Below are 17,932 nucleotides of genomic sequence, written 5' to 3' on the forward strand. Positions count from 1 at the left end.
CCAAGTTTGGTGTAATTCCGTTCAGCCATTCAGGCTGTAGACGTATGTAAATGTCCTATGGAAAATTGCATGGGGAAAACACATTTGAAAGTGTTGAAATTTAGAACCAATTAAAATGTTACTTTGGTTTGTATTTGTGTGTGATGAAAGTTAATTGGTTATGTATATATGTCAAATGAGAGGAAACCACAGCCATTTTGTGATACTACTGTCTGAGGTACATTTGTGAGGAATTTTTGGTGGTGAATTTCTGGTGTTTGATTTACACAGTACTAACACTTTTCCTACTTTTAAAAAGGTGAGTTGTTAATTTGTAAGGGGAACTATGTTGTACACTTGAAGATAATTTGAAAAATGTTTTCTGTTATTTATTTGCAGTCCTTCTGTTATACTAAATACTTGATAACGTTAGTTTTATATTATGTATTACTAAAAACGATAAATGAAAGTGATTATTTTTTTCTGCAATTTACAGCAAGCAATTTCAAAATAAAATGGCTCACAATGAAGAGACCGTGGCAATTTCTTTTGAATTGTCCACTACATTGATTGAAATTGAGAGCACCAATAATGAAATATTGTCACAAGGAGGACATGACTTGTATGATTCCATTAGATTGATTGAAATGGACAGCACCAAGAATGAAATATTGTCACAAGGAGATGACTTGAATGATTCCACTACGTTGATTGAAATTGAGAGCAGCAATAATGAAATATTGTCACAAGGAGGAGATGACTTGTATGATTCCATTAGATTGATTGAAATGGACAGCACCAATAATGAAATATTGTCACAAGGAGGAGATGACTTGAATGATTCCACTACATTGATTGAAATTGAGAGCACCAATAATGAAATATTGTCACGAGGAGATGACTTGAATGATTCCACTACATTGATTGAAATTGACAGCACCAATAATGAAATATTGTCAGAAGGAGGAGATGACTTGAATGATTTTTTTGATCAATCTCTTGATGGCGAATTTATCGAGTGTTTGGAGACCATAGAGTTACAAGAATCATTATTGGAGACTTTTCATGAGGACATTGCTGATGAGGACATGTTACTAGTTCTTTCAAATTTAGAAAATTCTGAAGAATAAATGTATATTTAGAAATCAAAAATTGTTTGAGACATTATTCATTTTTATTTTTAATTTATGAGGTTGTAGCGAAGTGATTGTAGTATAAAATGAGACTTATAGTATAGAGTGCAACATTTTTATGTTACATGGTAAGTTTACTCATATTTACTTCCCTTCTGCCACTATATTATCTCCAATGTGTATTTGACATCTCTTCTTCATCTCCGGCCTCCTTTCTCTCACTGTGTGTCTCCGATGCATCTTATCGCTGCTATTTTGTGTAATTACAGAAGAGAGTAAAATAAAATAGTTCGGAACGTGAAAAGGGGGCAAAGTAGAGTACTCCTCACCCCCTAGGCCTTTTTAGGCGGTCCCAAAAGGATCAGTTTCTGCTTTCCTGAGAGATTATGGTATGAGTTCCATATACCACAATAACTTGCATTACAACATGCAAGATATCTATCTCCTATTACCAACTTTTGGAGATATTCGCGCTAAGCGCGAATATCTCCAAAAAGTAACACCTGCCCTGAGCAGTTCTTAGCCATGTTATCCAATGGGAGGTGGATAACATGGCTAAGAGCATTAGCTCGGTAATGTATGAATATCGCTGAGTTTTTAGCGATATTCATGCATTGCGGCCGTTTATTATCGCATTTGTGATAAACCTTGATAATAGCAAGGTTTATCTTCGATAATTTCTGATGATGCTTAGCGGTAAAAAATTCGTTGGTAAGCATCGTTAGCGATAAATATCGCTTAACTTTGGTAATATGCCCCAACGTCTGTTAACGTTCGATTCGAAGGAAATGAGGAAGTGTTGAAAAACATTGTCTGCGCCATCTTGCCTTTTTTGAAATGCCACACTTTTGTCGTGCACGGCAGCCATTTTAGATGTCTTGACCAGACCCACTCTCTGCACGCTGTCGATTCGTAGCATGGCTCCTCACCCTCGCAAGCATCTTCCCCAGGCACTGGTCACCCCCGCTCTCTGTCTTATGCATGGGCAATAAACCTCCCCCCATCTGCGCTGCTCTTCCCTGAGAATCACACTGTGCCCGCCCGACACCTCCCTTTCGCCCTATTCACTACCGCACCCTCTGACACTCCTCTTCCTCTGTGTCCGATTGTCCAGGCTATCAGCTAGCCCTGCAGATGTAGTTTATGGCCCCAGCTGTAAAGAATCACCCCTCTTCAAAGGAGTTATAGTAGATCAAGGCCCACACCCGATGAGATCCGTCACACCACACGTGTTCCTACTATCTGAAAACTATCCTGTATTGTGATTGGGGAGGGGACAGAGCCTGAAGCGGAAGATTCCAGGAATGACTCTTTGTACATCAAAGTTTTTACAATTATGTGTCACATTAAAAATATATAGCACTCCAACAAAGTAGTAGGAATATAAAACTTTAATAACATATAAATATATACAACAAAACAAAAACAGTAAAAACATTTAAACAACGAAGAGACCGTGGCAATTTCTTTTGAATTATCCAATAGATTTATTGAAATTGACAGCACCAATAATGAAATATTCTTGTCAGTAGCGGTCTGTTGTGCGAATAGTTCCAAGGCAGCAGAACGCGCTGAAATCTAGATGGCACGAAAGTGATGTCTAGCAAGTTGCCGCCCAGCAAATAACGGCGTGGGGCGCCGCGGGGGTGAGTGAGTCCAGTAGGCACCACAGCTATTCTTAGCGGCATTGCAGAATTACTGCTGGGGACAATGCCTGTGCTGTAGCAGGGTCACAGCAGAAACAAAAAGGATTCTGTTGAAGATGTTGTTGGTTTTCAATTTGAAAACAGTTCTGGTGTCAACTGCTATGCTATTGTAGTGGTTAATGTTTTGTTTTCTCTAGAAAATGTAAAAGAGGGGGAGGCAGTCCAAAGTTCCGTTAAAAGGGCAAAGGAAAGGATCGGTGGTTTGAACTATCAGTCAAAAAGGGGAGGGGGTGCAACAATTTTTCCTACCGGGTCACTCTGTGCTTTCACCGGAAGTGAGGTCTGCAGGATTCTAGTAATTCAAAGTGAGGCTGGCGCCGACGTCCCGCGGATACAGTTTCGTCACTCCACGGGTGATCATGGCAGTCATTCCCCATCGGGGGTCGGAGACTCCCGCGGCTCCTCTAGAATCTTCAAGGTCGTGGAGGACTACGGTGGTGGAGTCAACCAGTGACCGGGCCATTTCTTTATGCTGGGCCCGCTCTTGCCAGGTCGACCGCCATTTTGAGAGTTCGGTAGCTACTGGCGATCGCGGGGTCAAATGAGCGGACGGGCTCCACCCTGCCGGGCGAGACGTTGCAGCATAGCCACAGTGGAAGAACCCTTTTCCGGGCGCCTGGAGCGCTGAGGGTGCAGCTGGGAAGCCTCCACCTGGGGAGGCGGGAGAGGCCTGTTCGCACCGTCTCTCCCTCCCAGTGCACCCCACGGCGTCTCGCTTGAGATTTGTTATGGCCGGACCAGGCGATGAGGACGAGGGGGGGGGGGGTCGGAGGCATGTGCAAGACATCCCCCCCCCAGTGTTGTCGCAGCCATTTTTCAAGAAAGAAGAAGTGTCCCGTCCGTCTTCGGGCCGGGCTTCCGGTAGATGTCGGCCGGACGCCCCTGGCTCTGGCCCCATTAACGGGTTTCTTGGTTTATTGGCTGCAGCCGGATCCCGTCGGCCTCGGCCCCCCGACCGTTGGTGGCCGGACCGGAATAGCATGTGGCGGGACTACCTGCAACTCTCAAGGGCCACCGCGGCCGGACTGGGAGAGAGAGGGGAGGGTCGAGGAGACATCCCCCCCCCCTGCAACTGTTCAGCGTTGTAAAGGCAATCCCCTGGCCGGGTCCCGCTGGTCTCGGCCTCTCCTCCGGCTACACCCTACGTTAGGATCTCCTGGCCGAGGCGTGGCAGCAGGACCTGCTTTATATGGGCTGCTCCCGGCTGGGCGTAGCCGGAACCCTGCCCCACCTTGGAAGTTTCCAGAGTGGGGGCGGATGTTCTACTGACTTGCATTTTCCCTAGTCTATCGATTTTTTGGGCGTGGCAGGCGGTGGGACAGCGAGGGGTGATTTGGTTTCTCTTACTGTTTTTCTGGTCTCTCACCACTGGCATATTTCTAACGTTTTCTTGTTTCTAGGACATTAATAGGTTTTATCATTACGTTATGTTATCGTTTCTTTGTTCGTTGTTTAATAAAAGTTCATGTTCATCAGTGGCCTACTGATTTTCGATTTCCTATTCTTTTCTTTCCAGGTTGTTTCATGCTAAAGTTTCTGTTAACAGGATACAGTGATCACTTCGTTATTATTGCATATGTCTTTTTCACTAGGGGTGCTCTCTGGTCGGGCCAGATGACGTATGTCTAGTAAATGGTCCGGGTGAAACAGGTGCATCAATCAGTGGGGAGTAGATAGGCATGACAGATTACAACGGGGGAGAAAGGTCCGCATTACGTACCCTTTCACTACTTGCAAAGATTTTCCTACGTTTATTTGCAAACAGGGAATACCTCCAAAAAGAACTAATTCCCAAACAGTCAATGTTCGGACAATCAATCAATCAATGAGGAATGAAATAGGTACGACGTGTTAAAGGCTTGCGTTACCTACCCTTCACTATCTGCAAAGGGAGAGAGAATATTCCTATTCTTCCTCGTTTGCAGGCAGAGAAGATCCTTAAGAGAACCAACTTCGAACAATTCAATGCTCGATTCAAACAATCAACAAGGGGTACTGTGAACACAAATGAACGCCGCTTATGTACATACGCATTGCTATTTTCAACAGGTTGTTCCTAATGTTTCTATTTTAGCGAGGTCAAAAAGAGATCCCATTAGTGGCCTACTGATTTTGCTCGATTCCTTTTGTTTTTTTACACGGTTTTTCGCTATCTGCAAAGACTAAACAGAGTATTTTGACTCTGTGCTTGTTTGTAAATAGAGAATGAACCAAAGAGAACAATCAATCAAATGGAGAGAGAAGCAGGCACGACGGATTACAAAGGGGGCAAAGGGCTGCGTTAACTACCCTTCACTATCTGCAAAGAGAGAGTACTCCTAATAGAAATGAGGGGTGGGGGGTAGCATTCAAAGCAGATCAGTGTGCATAAACACGAAAATGTTTTTACTTACCACGTACTTGACATTCGACAGCTTATGATATTTGCTATTAAAAAACCATTGAAATTCACTGAAAAAACCATAGGTTATAGACCATATATAGTTAGGAATTAGCATTTACAAAACCTTGAAAATTCACTGAAAAAACCATAGGTTATAGACCATATATAGTTAGGAATTAGCATTTAAAAAACCTTATTTTACTCACACAAAACCATTGAAATTCCATATATAGTTAGTTGCACTAACTATATATCGCGCACCCGCAATCCACTGCTGATGATGTCACATATTACATCATTCATGACATGGTCAGTGACATCACTGATGACATCTCAAATGACATCACTGATGATATCTCATTTGACATCAATGGTCACATCAATGATGATATCATTAATGTGACAATACAATGCATCTCCTCACACTTTAATATAACCTCTGTTACACCCAGTGTTAAATACAGAGTATAATTTTTGAAACCATTGACACACCAATACTAGTTACTACATACGCACTCACTGATTCCTACGTCTACACACACATTCACTCATTCACCCATACAATCATTCATACATACAATCACTCATCTTTACAACACTATCATATGCACTCATACACCTATACAGACACTCACACTCTGCCACTCATCCATGGAGTTACTCACACACCTAGTCAGTCCTGTAAAGAATCAATCACAGTTCCATTTTCTAATCTACACAGTTAAACATAGAGTACCTTACATTTTAAAACATATACTAACACATACTTACTCTCTTATAGAATCACTGATACAAGTACACATTGATCTGCACAGAGTCACACACCTCCCAGCCAGCCATACACACACTCAGTCTCCCATACAAATACTTGTGCAACCAATCAATAACCCATATAGCTACTTATATAGCTACTGATCAACACATGCAGCAGCTTGCACAACAACAGACATGCTGATGCACACTTTCAGACAGTTTAGTCACTAACCCGTGCATTTAGTAAGACGCATTTAATCACTCACTCATACAGTCAATCACGCACCTACTAAAACCTTCATTCAGACACTTATACATCCACTCATTCTTCAATATGTAAAACATATTTAAACTTTACAGAAACACATAATCACTGGATGTTGTCATCAGTGATGTCATCAGTGATGTCATCAGTGATGTCACTGACCATGTCATGAATGATGTAATATGTGACATCATCAGCAGTGGATTGCGGGTGCGCGATATATAGTTAGTGCAACTAACTATATATGGAATTTCAATGGTTTTGTGTGAGTAAAATAAGGTTTTTTAAATGCTAATTCCTAACTATATATGGTCTATAACCTATGGTTTTTTCAGTGAATTTTCAAGGTTTTGTAAATGCTAATTCCTAACTATATATGGTCTATAACCTATGGTTTTTTCAGTGAATATATATATATATATATATATATATATATATATATATATATATATATATATATATATATATATATATATATATAATATGCGATGTATATTTGTAAAGCACATTAGCACCCTCAACGGTATCCTGGCGTTGAGCAGGTGTTTCTAGACCTGCCTATGGTGGTAAGTTGGTTAATTGAAAATCCAGGTCTGCAGCTTCTTGTGTAATTCAAGAAGAGGAGGGGGATCTGATGTGGTGTGTGAGGCCGTTCCACGCTTTAGGAATGATGTAAGATCACCCGTGTCCTCCTGATCTAGTTCTGTGTATGTATGGGATGTTTGTGACGAGGAGTCCTGTGGAGCCGAGGTGTCTGGTAGAAAGAGAAGCGACTGTTCAGATAGGTGGGACCGTGGTTGTGTATTGCCTTGAATGTGTGTGTGAGGAGTTTGAAATTAGTGGGTTTGCATGTTGGAAGCCCCTGGAGCTCCCTGAGGGTTGTTGTGATGTGAGTTTTTTTTATGTGGGCAGTTGAGCATGAATCTGGCCACCAAGTTAAGAATTGTTTGTTCTTTTCTTGTGTACTTACAAACATGTTTCCCTGCTTCCAACTCTTAACATAGTTCCCAAATATTGTTTTTTGGTGCCTAAGCTCCTACATGGTACTAGCCAGCAATTGAACGAATTAGTGCAACTGGTATACTATTCCTTTCCACTCCACACTCTGCAAAATCTGCTAAATACATACATCACCTTCATTATCATGACCATCATCACCATCAGAAGTGGGTACATATTCTGTCCCTGTATGAATGTAACGGGAATCTGCCTTTTGTTGACTCTTGATGCAAGAGTCCTGGATTGGAATGCTTCTACAGGATACAATATTTATTCTATACATTTTTTAAGTACACTTGCATTCAGCTTCACTTGAGTGTCATATAGCTCTGACTCCCATCGCCCCACTGCACCATGCCAAAAAAAATCTAGTGACTGGATTTCTTGAATATTGTACTCTGTCAAAAAATAGCCAATGTAGCTCCCAAATGTAGAACACACATACTAATAACACATCCAATTTGCTACTAATCTGTAGAATGTGAGACTGCTCTTTCACTAGCACACACTCCCTCTTTTAATTCATGTGGTTGAATTCTTTAGTCTGTAATAAATTGTGATTAGATAAACTCTTAATAGGAATGCATCGTTGGCTCATACAAGGTGTGGATACCTTTTCCGCAAATCTATTAAAACTGGATAAGAAGCTGTTCCTCATTAGAATGGAAATATTCACAAAAACAAATGTGTAAATGGTGCTGCTGGAATGGTTAAAATACAAAAGTACCTCTAGTCAGACCTGTTTGATTTCATTAAGTGATTATATCACAACATATTTCACAGAGGATGCAATGAGAAGGAAAAGATTTTTATTTTATTTAAACATGTTATTATTTTTTTTACTTTTCCATTTTTCTTTTTGTCATTTTTAGTACAAATTCATTTCTTTATATAAAAAAGGGAATTTATCAACATTTTATATAGACCAATCTTTGACATATGTTTTATAATGAAACTCTTTTCGTGAAAAAGAACCCCATAAAGTCACCAAAAGTTCATACCATTCATTCCATCATACATACTACTTCACTCACTGCCACAACCTATAACAACACTAAATTAATAGACATACAACAAAATAACTGAGGACCACCTCTGGGTTTTACAAAGTCAAATATTCAAGATCTTTCACTTTTTTTGTTTATACATTCTCCATTTCTCTAATTTTCTTTTTTTCTTTTTCTTTTTTATATTATGACTCTGTGTAGGGGTCTCAGATGCGTACGGCCTACGTACGTTTCGGTGATTGGTAATTGGTTCACCTTCAGGGCCAAAAGAAAACAAACTATACAACAAACAGATATGCACACTCTATATTAAATGCAGGGGGTTCTTTAGTATCTCTATTGTAAAGATATCATTCTATGATTTATTTGCGTGCTGAGAACCTTTACACCTGTTGATGGTTAGACCTATTTTAAAAGCGTATCCTACATGTGCCTTTCCTGACTTCGTATTTCGCAGTTATTCAGTGCGTTTCAATCTTTCAAAATAACGTGATTTTTATTTAAAGTCTGTGAATAAACGTGTTTGGCCAAAATGGAAAGATGCTAACATCCATGACTCTTCTTTATTTTTTGCGTGCAGGGTTCTACGTCTTGCATCGCGTCCTGATTTAGAAGACGCGATGCAAGACGTGTGGCGGTGAGAAAACCGGACGACCCCCCTCGGAAGTGCGGTATCCCCTATGTAGGGTACTTTTGTATTTTAGCTGTTTTCTCTCCTCCCCCTCTAGACCTCAAATTGTATTTGGGAGAACTCTTCACTTATATAGTTGCTGCTAGAATGGTTTACACACACACTTTTCCATCTACTAAAAAAGGGTCACAAAGTAGTGTCGTCTTCGACCATATAATATTGGTGGGTAAAAGTGTATTGGTTACTTCAAAGGTGATCAGCTTACCTCTTGGTTCACTGTGGAATTGTGATGTAATCCTGCGTTACTGACGACTTCTCATCGCTTCTGCGATAACGAGGTAACGCTAGTTCTGAATTGTGAGGCATGCAATTCTGCAAGTCCCTAGTCTGCAGAAAGTTATGTGCCTATAAGTAATCGCAAAGCAGAAATGATTGCTCCCATTGCCAGGTATCTTCTGCTATATTTAACCAAGTATTATGTGGATGAAGACAATCCATTCCAAGATGCATCTGTACACTTAGGTGTGTGAAATGAGACCTGGTCAAGAGTTTAGGATGAGGAGACCTAGGATAAAAAAAAATACAAAAATCTATAATAGTAATGTATCATCAAATGACTTACAAAAAAAAAAATTATTAAAAGTTTTATATAGCACTGGCTTGACCGGAGGGTATCGGAGCGCTTCACATCAGTTACAGAGCAGAGCAAAAGAGAGCAGAACATAGTACATAAAGCGAGACATTCCAGATAAGAGTAATAGTAATGAAAATTAATGAAGAGTACCATTTCAGGGTTTTGTTAACACCGCATCCGAGAGGGGTACGGTGTCAATTTCAGCACTTCGACTGCTCCTATCTGTTCGCTAGGGATCGATCGAGAAAAAGGATTTTGAGCGGACTTTTGAATTTAGCGAAGGGGGCATAGAGTAACAGATTTTGGGTGCATTTCTGGCGAAGTACCTGGACGCGGGTTTTTTATTTGTGTTTTTAGTGGGATGAGAAGTAGGGTGTTAGAACTTCTAAGGTACCTGTTCTGACCTGCTTTTTTGAGTTTGGCTGCCAGATATTCGGGTTTGCCTGTGTGAAGGGCTTTGTGGGTGAGGTCTAAAGTTCGCCCGCATTTCTGTTGGTAGCCGCAGTTCTTTGCGTGCAGGAGAGATGTGATCAAATTTCTTTATTCCAGTGAATTTGAATTTAAATTTGAATTTAAAAACATTTGTATAGCGCGCTTATACCACGCGGTTTCTTGGCGCTTTTGGGTTGCGAGGAGACAGCAGGAGCGGAGGGAGTCTAGACCTTGTAGGCTCGGGAGAAGAGCAGAGTTTTAAGACCTTTCCGGAACTCGATGTAAGAGGATGTCGTGCGGAGTTCCGTCGGAAGGGAATTCCAGAACGCAGGAGCGAGAACTGCAAATTTTGTTCCGCCCGCCTTTTTCTTTCTGAAACGGGGGGTAGTGAGCAGGGCCTGGTGGGTGGATCGGAGCTCTCTGCCTGGCGTATAGGGCTTGATGGCGGAGCAGATGAACTCCGGGGCGGTGCCCATTTTAGCCTGGAAGGTGGTACTGCCAAGCTTGAACAAGGCTCGCTCTTTCACCGGCAGCCAGTGCAGTGCCTGCAATAAGGGAGTAGCTCGATGGAATTTAGGCAGGCCATGAATAAGGCGGGCGGCCTGGTTCTGCACTAGCTGCAGGCGGTGAATGGCATAGGCTGGGGCGCCGTTGTAAATGATGTTGCCATAGTCAAGGCGCGAGAGCACCATAGCCATCACTATGATCTTTAGGGCAGGTAGGGAGAAAAAGCGAGAGATCTTCCTGATGGTTCTAAGGGAAAAGAAGCAGGAGGAAACAACCGAATTGACCTGTGAGTGAACGGAAAGTGAAGAGTTGAGGAAAATACAGAGGGTTTTGACCTTGGGGACAGGAAGCGGAGGGACACCAAGTGAAGGAGGCCAGTGGGAAGGGGACCAGGGGCTGCAACCACCTCCAGTCAAGACTAACTCTGTCTTGTCTGGGTTGAGTTTGAGGTGGTTGCAGTTCATCCAATCCTGGATGAACAACATGACGGATTGGACGTTCTGGGAGGATGAGGAAGAGTGGGAGAGGTTAAAGATTAGCTGGAGGTCATCTGCGTAATTAAACACCGTGACCTCAAGCTGCTGTAACATAAAAATAAGGGGGTAGATGTATAAATTAAACAAAAGAGGGGAAAGTGAGGAACCTTGGGGGACTCCACATACAACCTTGCGAGAGGCAGCGGTGAAACCAGCTAGATGGACCGCCTGCGCCCTGTCACTCAGGAAGGACTCAAGCCAGGCGAAGGCCAGGCCCTCAATGCCCGCCGCCCTGACACGGGTGAGGAGGATGGAATGGTCCACCGTGTCAAAAGCGGCGGACAGGTCTAAAAGAATGAGGGCCTGCGGGAGGTTGGTATCAATGCCCTCGCGAGGCTGTCCATCACTGAGGTCACCACCTTCTCCGTAGAGTGGAGGGAGCGAAAGCCCGCCTGCCGGGGGGAGAGGCAGTGATTAGTTTCCACATAGGTGCTCAGGGTGCTGGTCACATGGGTTTCTAGAACCTTGCCCAGGTATGGCAGAAGGGAGATGGGACGGTAGTTAGAAGGGGAAGAAGGGTCAGCACCGACCATTCTGGCAGCAGCGTTGAGGGTTGGTTTCAGAATAGCAAGATATGTTTTAGCTATTCCTGAGAGGGCTGCGTTTCCATAGTCCAGTCTTGACAGCACCAATGTTTGGGTGGCTTGTTTGAGATCTTTGGGCGGAATGCAAGGTTTTATTTTGTTCAGTAGCTGCAGGTTGAGGAAGGCGCTCTTAGCCGAGATCTTAACACTTTTGGTCATGTCCAGTTTTGAGTCAAGCGTGATACCTAATGATTTAACAGAGTCGGCCAGGGTGCGATTCCCATTGAGCGCATCGATAGCTTTTAACCACGCGACCATTTGTGGGTTCTCTTCTTTGTTCGAGATGAGGAGTAGTTTGGTTTTGTCCAGATACAGTTTTAAGTGGTTGCTTAACAGCCAAAGTTGTACTACTCTTAGTGTTTCATTGAGTCTTTGAATGTCCTTAGAGGAGATTTCCAAGTAAATTTGAGTATCATCAGCATATAGGTGGAAGGGGATGTTAGCTTTTCGGAGTAGGGTGCTATGGGGTTCCATGCAAATGTTGAGGGGAGAGCACTGATCCTTGGGGGACTCCCCTCTTGACTGGGTGAAGGTCGGACTCAAAGCTGATGATTTTGTTTCTTTTGGAGCGGTTGTGAAGGAATGAGAAGAACTATTTGAGGACTACCTCGTCTAGACTGGCCCTTTCTTCGAGAGCCTTGAGGAGAAGTATGTGATCTACTGTGTCGAATGCTGCCGATAGGTCTAGGAGAATGAGGCGGCAACATTGGTCTGAGTCAAGTGATTTGTGGATATCATCGGTTATGTTGGGGATTGCGGTTTCTGTGCTGATACCTTTCCTGAATCCCGACTGATGGGAGTCGAGGAGGTTGGTATTGTTCAAGTGTTGAGTTAATTGTTGGAGTACACATCTTTCTAGGATTTTGGAAAGAAGAGGAAGGTTGGAGACTGGTCTGAAGTTGTTTAAGTCATTTATGTCCAGGCCTGGTTTTTTCAGCAGTGGGGTGACTTGTCCCACTTTCAGACAATCTGGAACGATTCCGGTTTTTAGGGAGCTGTTTATAATCCTGCACCAGAGTGGGGCAAGGGAGAGTTTCAGTTTTTTGGTGAGTTGAGCAGGTAGAGGGTCTAGGGCGTGAGATGAAGGTTTGGAGGTGGAGATAAGTTTGACTATCTCTTCTTCTGGAATGGGCTGGAAGAGTGACCAGGGTTTAGTGATGGGAAAGAGAGTACTACCAAACACCCCAACCGGGCTGCTATAGGGAAGGGAGGCGCAATTGATGTCCAGAGAGCGCTCTATCTTGGAGATCTTATCATTAAAGCAGTTGGTGAAGTTGTCGCACCGTTCTTTGGATGCCTGCCCTAGAACCGTATCTAGTTTGGAGGTTTGTTATCTGATGATATTGAAGAGCTCCTCGGGTCTGTTTTTTGTTCTATCCAGTGCGGAGCGCAAATACATGGATTTTTTGTTCTAGATATGACTGTTGTATTTCTTCCGGACTGTTCTGAGTTGATCATGATGGATGTTGGTGGGCATGCTCCTCCAGCGTCTTTTTGTGGCTCTTAGTTGTCTCCTTTCTACATTAATGTCCGAGTCGAACCATGATCTGGACGGAATGGCTTGAGTTCTTCTTTTTTTTTTTTTTTGTTTTGTTTCAGGGGTTGCTAGTTGGACAAGCAAGATTACCATATTCGTGTTTTTTTTTGTTTCAGGGCTGCTAGTAGGTCAAGCAAGATTACCATATTCGTGTTATCGAGCGAGGTGAGATCGGTTGTGTTCGATGCAGTTCGTCTGCTTAAGCACCACTGCAGTATGGCTACCTCCAACTAGTGACGCACAGTATGTGCATCGCTTTGAACACGATTTCATAGTGAAGCTTGAGTGTCTTCTTTGATTACAAAGCTGTGTGCTGCAGAGACACATCTGTGTTAATTGCACCACATGTGTGCCCCGAGTTTTGTGATGGAAGCCTCTGCTGGGATCTGTTCGCTCCTCCTATGAAGCTCTTGCTATGGGTAGCTTGTCTATTCCTAGATGGAAGTGTATTGTGAAAAAACTCAAGGGAAATTCTCACTACCATGTTGAGGGCTGTTGATACATTAGAGGCAATGAATGTGTATAACAGCAGAAGGAGTTACTTATATATTAGTCAGTCCCTTTTCAGCCACTTCAATATTTTAGACTCTTTGTGCCCACTACAGGCCTTCAAAAACATTGTGCAGCAGTGTAATCCTATCCAATTCAAACCCACACCTACACCTGTTTAATACTTAGTTATTTCTTGGTTGTGGTTTGAAGGCACCTGCTTAAATGGTACTGTTGTATATGAGAAGACCCTCCCAAAATCCACTGCTTTCCGAACCACCACCCATGTCATTTCGGAGATTCCGTCTACTGAACAGTTAAAAAATTAGTGCAGCAAAGATATAAAAGTGTTAAATTGATACTCTCATGCAACCCTGAGACCGTGTCTCCTTAATGGAAGGAAGTAGTCTGAACTTTTACCCTAAAATAGTTTTAACGTTTGTATTTTAACGAAAAAATGTCTTCACTCTAAATTATTTTCTGTAATTCACACCCCTGATTTAATTTGCAGAAAATTTAGCTAAACGAATAGAATAGTTAAATAGAAGAAATGCTGGGTTGTACTTCTATTGTTCAGTGCTGGGAAAATAGAATAACGTTTCTCGCTAACTTAGCTGCTCTCAGATCATTAATCAACAAACATTGCACTATCCCCCTTGCGGGCCAATCCTTGATGCCATCCTCTACCAATGAAGCTTCCCCAATGTTTGGAAATAAAAATGTCAACAACTCCATGGAGTTGTTGCCTGCGTAGGGTGTAGTACCTGTGAGACCTCCTCCCTTGCATGTGTGGTCCACAGGATGGGTGCTGTAGCATGTAGGAAGGACATCTTGGATGTGCGAAGATGGGGACGTGCACCATGTTTTGATGATGACGGAAGCATCATGCTTGTGAAGGGTAAAAAAGTTATCTGTAATGACTGGTGTGTACAGTATTACAGAGTTCTTGCTAATGAGCATGCGTTGGTATGTGTCTATTGTAGGTTGGGGGTTTGTGGTAGTGAATGCAATGTGTACAATGTTGGGTCTGTGTATTGTGCCAATGCTTTGTGAGTGGCCCAGCTAAAACTGGATATGATTTGTAGGGATTGGTGGTATGGTGTGTTGATTGACGCACATGATTTTCTTTTCTTGTACTTTTCACTGGAACAGGGGTTTCTTCCCAAGGCTCTTCTGACCCAAATTTTGCAATACCCTTGTCTGTGTCTGCCCTTAAGATGCCCAAACAGTCAATGCACTTTGATGGGGATACCCTGAAGAGTTGATTGAAGTGAGGAAAAGGCAGGACGTGATGTCCTGGAGGATAATGTGCAATTGGATGACGGTAAATTAAGTTCTCTTGCTTGGCACCTTCTTTTAAAGCCCGCTGTTAGAAAACAAGTAATGTCACTTCTTGTAAATATGCATGAAGAGAAATCCAGTGATGTCCCTTCCTGTGTAGATCGATCATTAGAAATGTAGTGGACCGCTATCAATTTGTTATCCCTCTCTATGGCAAAAATATAACCATTTATTGTTTGGTATGTTTCAGTGAATTCAAACCTGAAACCCTCCCAGTTTTACATTAAACACAGAACACACTCCATAACTGATTCCCCTTCCCCACTGTGCCGCAGGTGTATGAAAAAAAAAAAAAAAAGGCTGCCTGCCAACAGTTAGTGGAGTTTTGTTGTGTATTCTGGAAATAGTTGGCAAATATCGGGGCTTTTTCAGGGTTGCGTTCACTCAACCATGACTTTTTTTTTCTCATTGAATTTCTGAAATATTACTACTTTTTTTTTTTTTTACACGTGTACTGCAGACACTAGGTGTGTACCCGTTATGCGCTGCAAATGGTTTTGGGGCATGCAGAGCAGGAATTTGCCACCAGCCTGTCGCCGGCCCCTGAACTCCTTTCACACTTCCGTTTCCTACACAAAGCCTGCACTAAAGCAAACTCTTGATGGCTTTAGCGTTTATTTTATTTAAAAACAATTGATTTTCGAAAATCACATATTCGCTGAAACTTGTGAATTTGGTAAAACTGTGGTTGTTTCAGAGTAAAATAAGGCTGCATGCTTGCAGAAATTACACAAAATATGGAATCAACAAATGGTAAGTGCATTTCTAGATGATTTGATTACAATTTTTCCACATGTCTCTGATTTTATTTTTTTACTCCTTTCTGGTGTGTAGAAACTGCTTCTGTGTATCTCTGCGAAATTGTTTTCATAACACTGAATTCCTTAGTTTCAAGCTGAAGGAAAAATATATTTAAGGCATTCAACAGCTAATCGCGTTCTTGAAAAATTTTAATGTGGTTGAGAGAACGGACTACTTTCCAGCATACAAGTTCAAAGGCGGAGATATATATATATATATATATCTAAACTTTAATTATTCAATTCACACATGGCACTTTTTTCCGAAACAAATATGTCAAACTGCTGAACAGATTTACACCAAATTTTTACAAGTACTTGGTCAGTGAAGTTCTGCTTTCATTCCAATTTTTGCTGTAGCAGAAAGATACATTTCCTGTGGCGTGAATGGGAAATTTGAATTTTTTCCAATCTCACATCAACTTTATTCCCCTTAAGGACGTATCCGCTCAGAACTAGGCATAACATACCTTCTACACTTTTTTACTAGGGCTGTTCAGATTAGTTTGTGGGCAGTTACAGATTTATTAGGTATGTTTATATAAATATATTTATTTTTAGGTATATTTGTTTATTAGATACAGGTTTGTTTATTCGGGCTCCTACAGATTTGTCAAATAGTACGGGCGTCATTAGCAATCCAAAAGAATGTATCAATGGGAAGTGTGGCTTGATGATAACTAAAGTCACTGTTGCACCACTATATACATATACATAAATTCGAATCTAGTTTTCATTGATCTCGTCATTTACAAATCCTAGTTTAAAGTTTTTTAGGCTTTTTTTTAATTGAACAGTTTACTTGGTGGTAGTTTTATTTTTTTTACATATTATCCACATCTTAGCAGACTCTAAATACCATTCCTCTTTTTCTACCTAAAAATAGATCACTCAAAAGGCTTTGGCGGGAAGTTTGGTGTACAGAAAGATCGAATGGACAAGGTGAGGAGGCTGTTAACTCTTTCCCAGTGTGCTTTGAAGCTCTACCTTTTAGTACCATTGATAATAGCGTGCTGGTCGATTTGTAGGAGTTGCTTGTTATTTTCAAAACAAGGTTGCTAATTTTGAAAATGTTGTTATACGTGTCATAAAGATGTAACCATAGAACAAATATTTCTTGAAGTAAGAAAAACTACTTTTAAAACACATCCCTGAATATGTTGTTGGGAAAGTTGTGTAAATTCTTTATAAAGTTATTTAAAAACGTCCGATGTGAAGCAGTCCCACCTCTGTAATTTTTTGGGAAGTGCTTAATGTTTAAGCCAACTTCCTCCCAATTGTGGCAATATGTATTTTTATACGAGTGCAAAGTCATTAGAGTTTTGTGCCAAACCTTATCCTGAAATGCTTTGGTTTCTAACACCAATTACTACAGATTCTAATTTGTAAATTGTGATGCACCTGCCACTTTAGCTGAGAGGGTAATATCCTACTGAACAAACATATGAAGTAAATATAATTACTTTTATAGGATGGGACACATAGCCTCGAAGAGAGCAAAACTGCACAGTTTTCCCAATTGTAAAGGTTCTTAGCTATACTTCTAATATATGAAGGGATTCTTCAAGATAACACAAGAATTTATTTGAGGACCTTGAAAGAATAATTCATTACCTTTTTGAATTGCTGTACACTGGTAACACCGTATTTGTTTCGTACTAGAATGCGCTAAGTTTTGAAGACATAGAAAAACCTTCCTCAGCATATCAGAAAACACGGCCTGTAGAGGCTGGTAAGTGGTATTTTTCAATCGACCAATTGTTTAAAAGCTTTACCACGGAATTTCAGTTTTATTGATATTTGTAGTTATCATGCAGATGCTGAATGTCCTTACTGTACATAAATGAGTGCATCACATGTTATTAACTAGTTACCAAGTTTGGCATTCTTGAAATAACCACTTTCTGTAAGTCATTGGTAAGGAATCCATATGAGTGATGGCAAAGAAGTACATGCGATAATGCTCATGTCATCAGATGTTTCCCGTTGTGTCTTGGTGAATTTGTTGATGGTGGGTTTTGTTGGGCAAAAGCCTTGCATCCATTGGAAATGATTGTACATTAGGGAGCAGTAACTGATGGCGCCCAAGCAGTTCCAATAGAGACGTCCGATGAGCGGGTGAGTCTCCTGGGTAGGTTCTTGAAATATAGATGTCAAATCTGTGCATAGGGCATAATGTCTTTTTGCTGAGTTATTTTTGAGAATGAGAACTGAAT

General features: G+C 41.5%; 1 protein-coding gene across 3 annotated transcripts in view; it reads left to right on the forward strand.

Moving 5' to 3' along the window:
• CTTN (cortactin) overlaps positions 1-17,932 on the forward strand; it is a 277,969-nt gene that overhangs the window by 163,195 nt on the left and 96,842 nt on the right. For all 3 annotated transcript variants that reach the window (XM_078684298.1, XM_078684300.1, XM_078684299.1), the window contains 2 exons: positions 16,603-16,658; positions 17,379-17,448. In XM_078684298.1, the coding sequence (XP_078540424.1) occupies positions 16,603-16,658; positions 17,379-17,448 (126 nt within the window). The remainder of the gene's footprint in view (positions 1-16,602; positions 16,659-17,378; positions 17,449-17,932) is intronic.

Source organism: Lissotriton helveticus, chromosome 3_2 (assembly GCF_964261635.1).
Source record: "Lissotriton helveticus chromosome 3_2, aLisHel1.1, whole genome shotgun sequence".
NCBI classification, from domain to species: domain Eukaryota; kingdom Metazoa; phylum Chordata; class Amphibia; order Caudata; family Salamandridae; genus Lissotriton; species Lissotriton helveticus.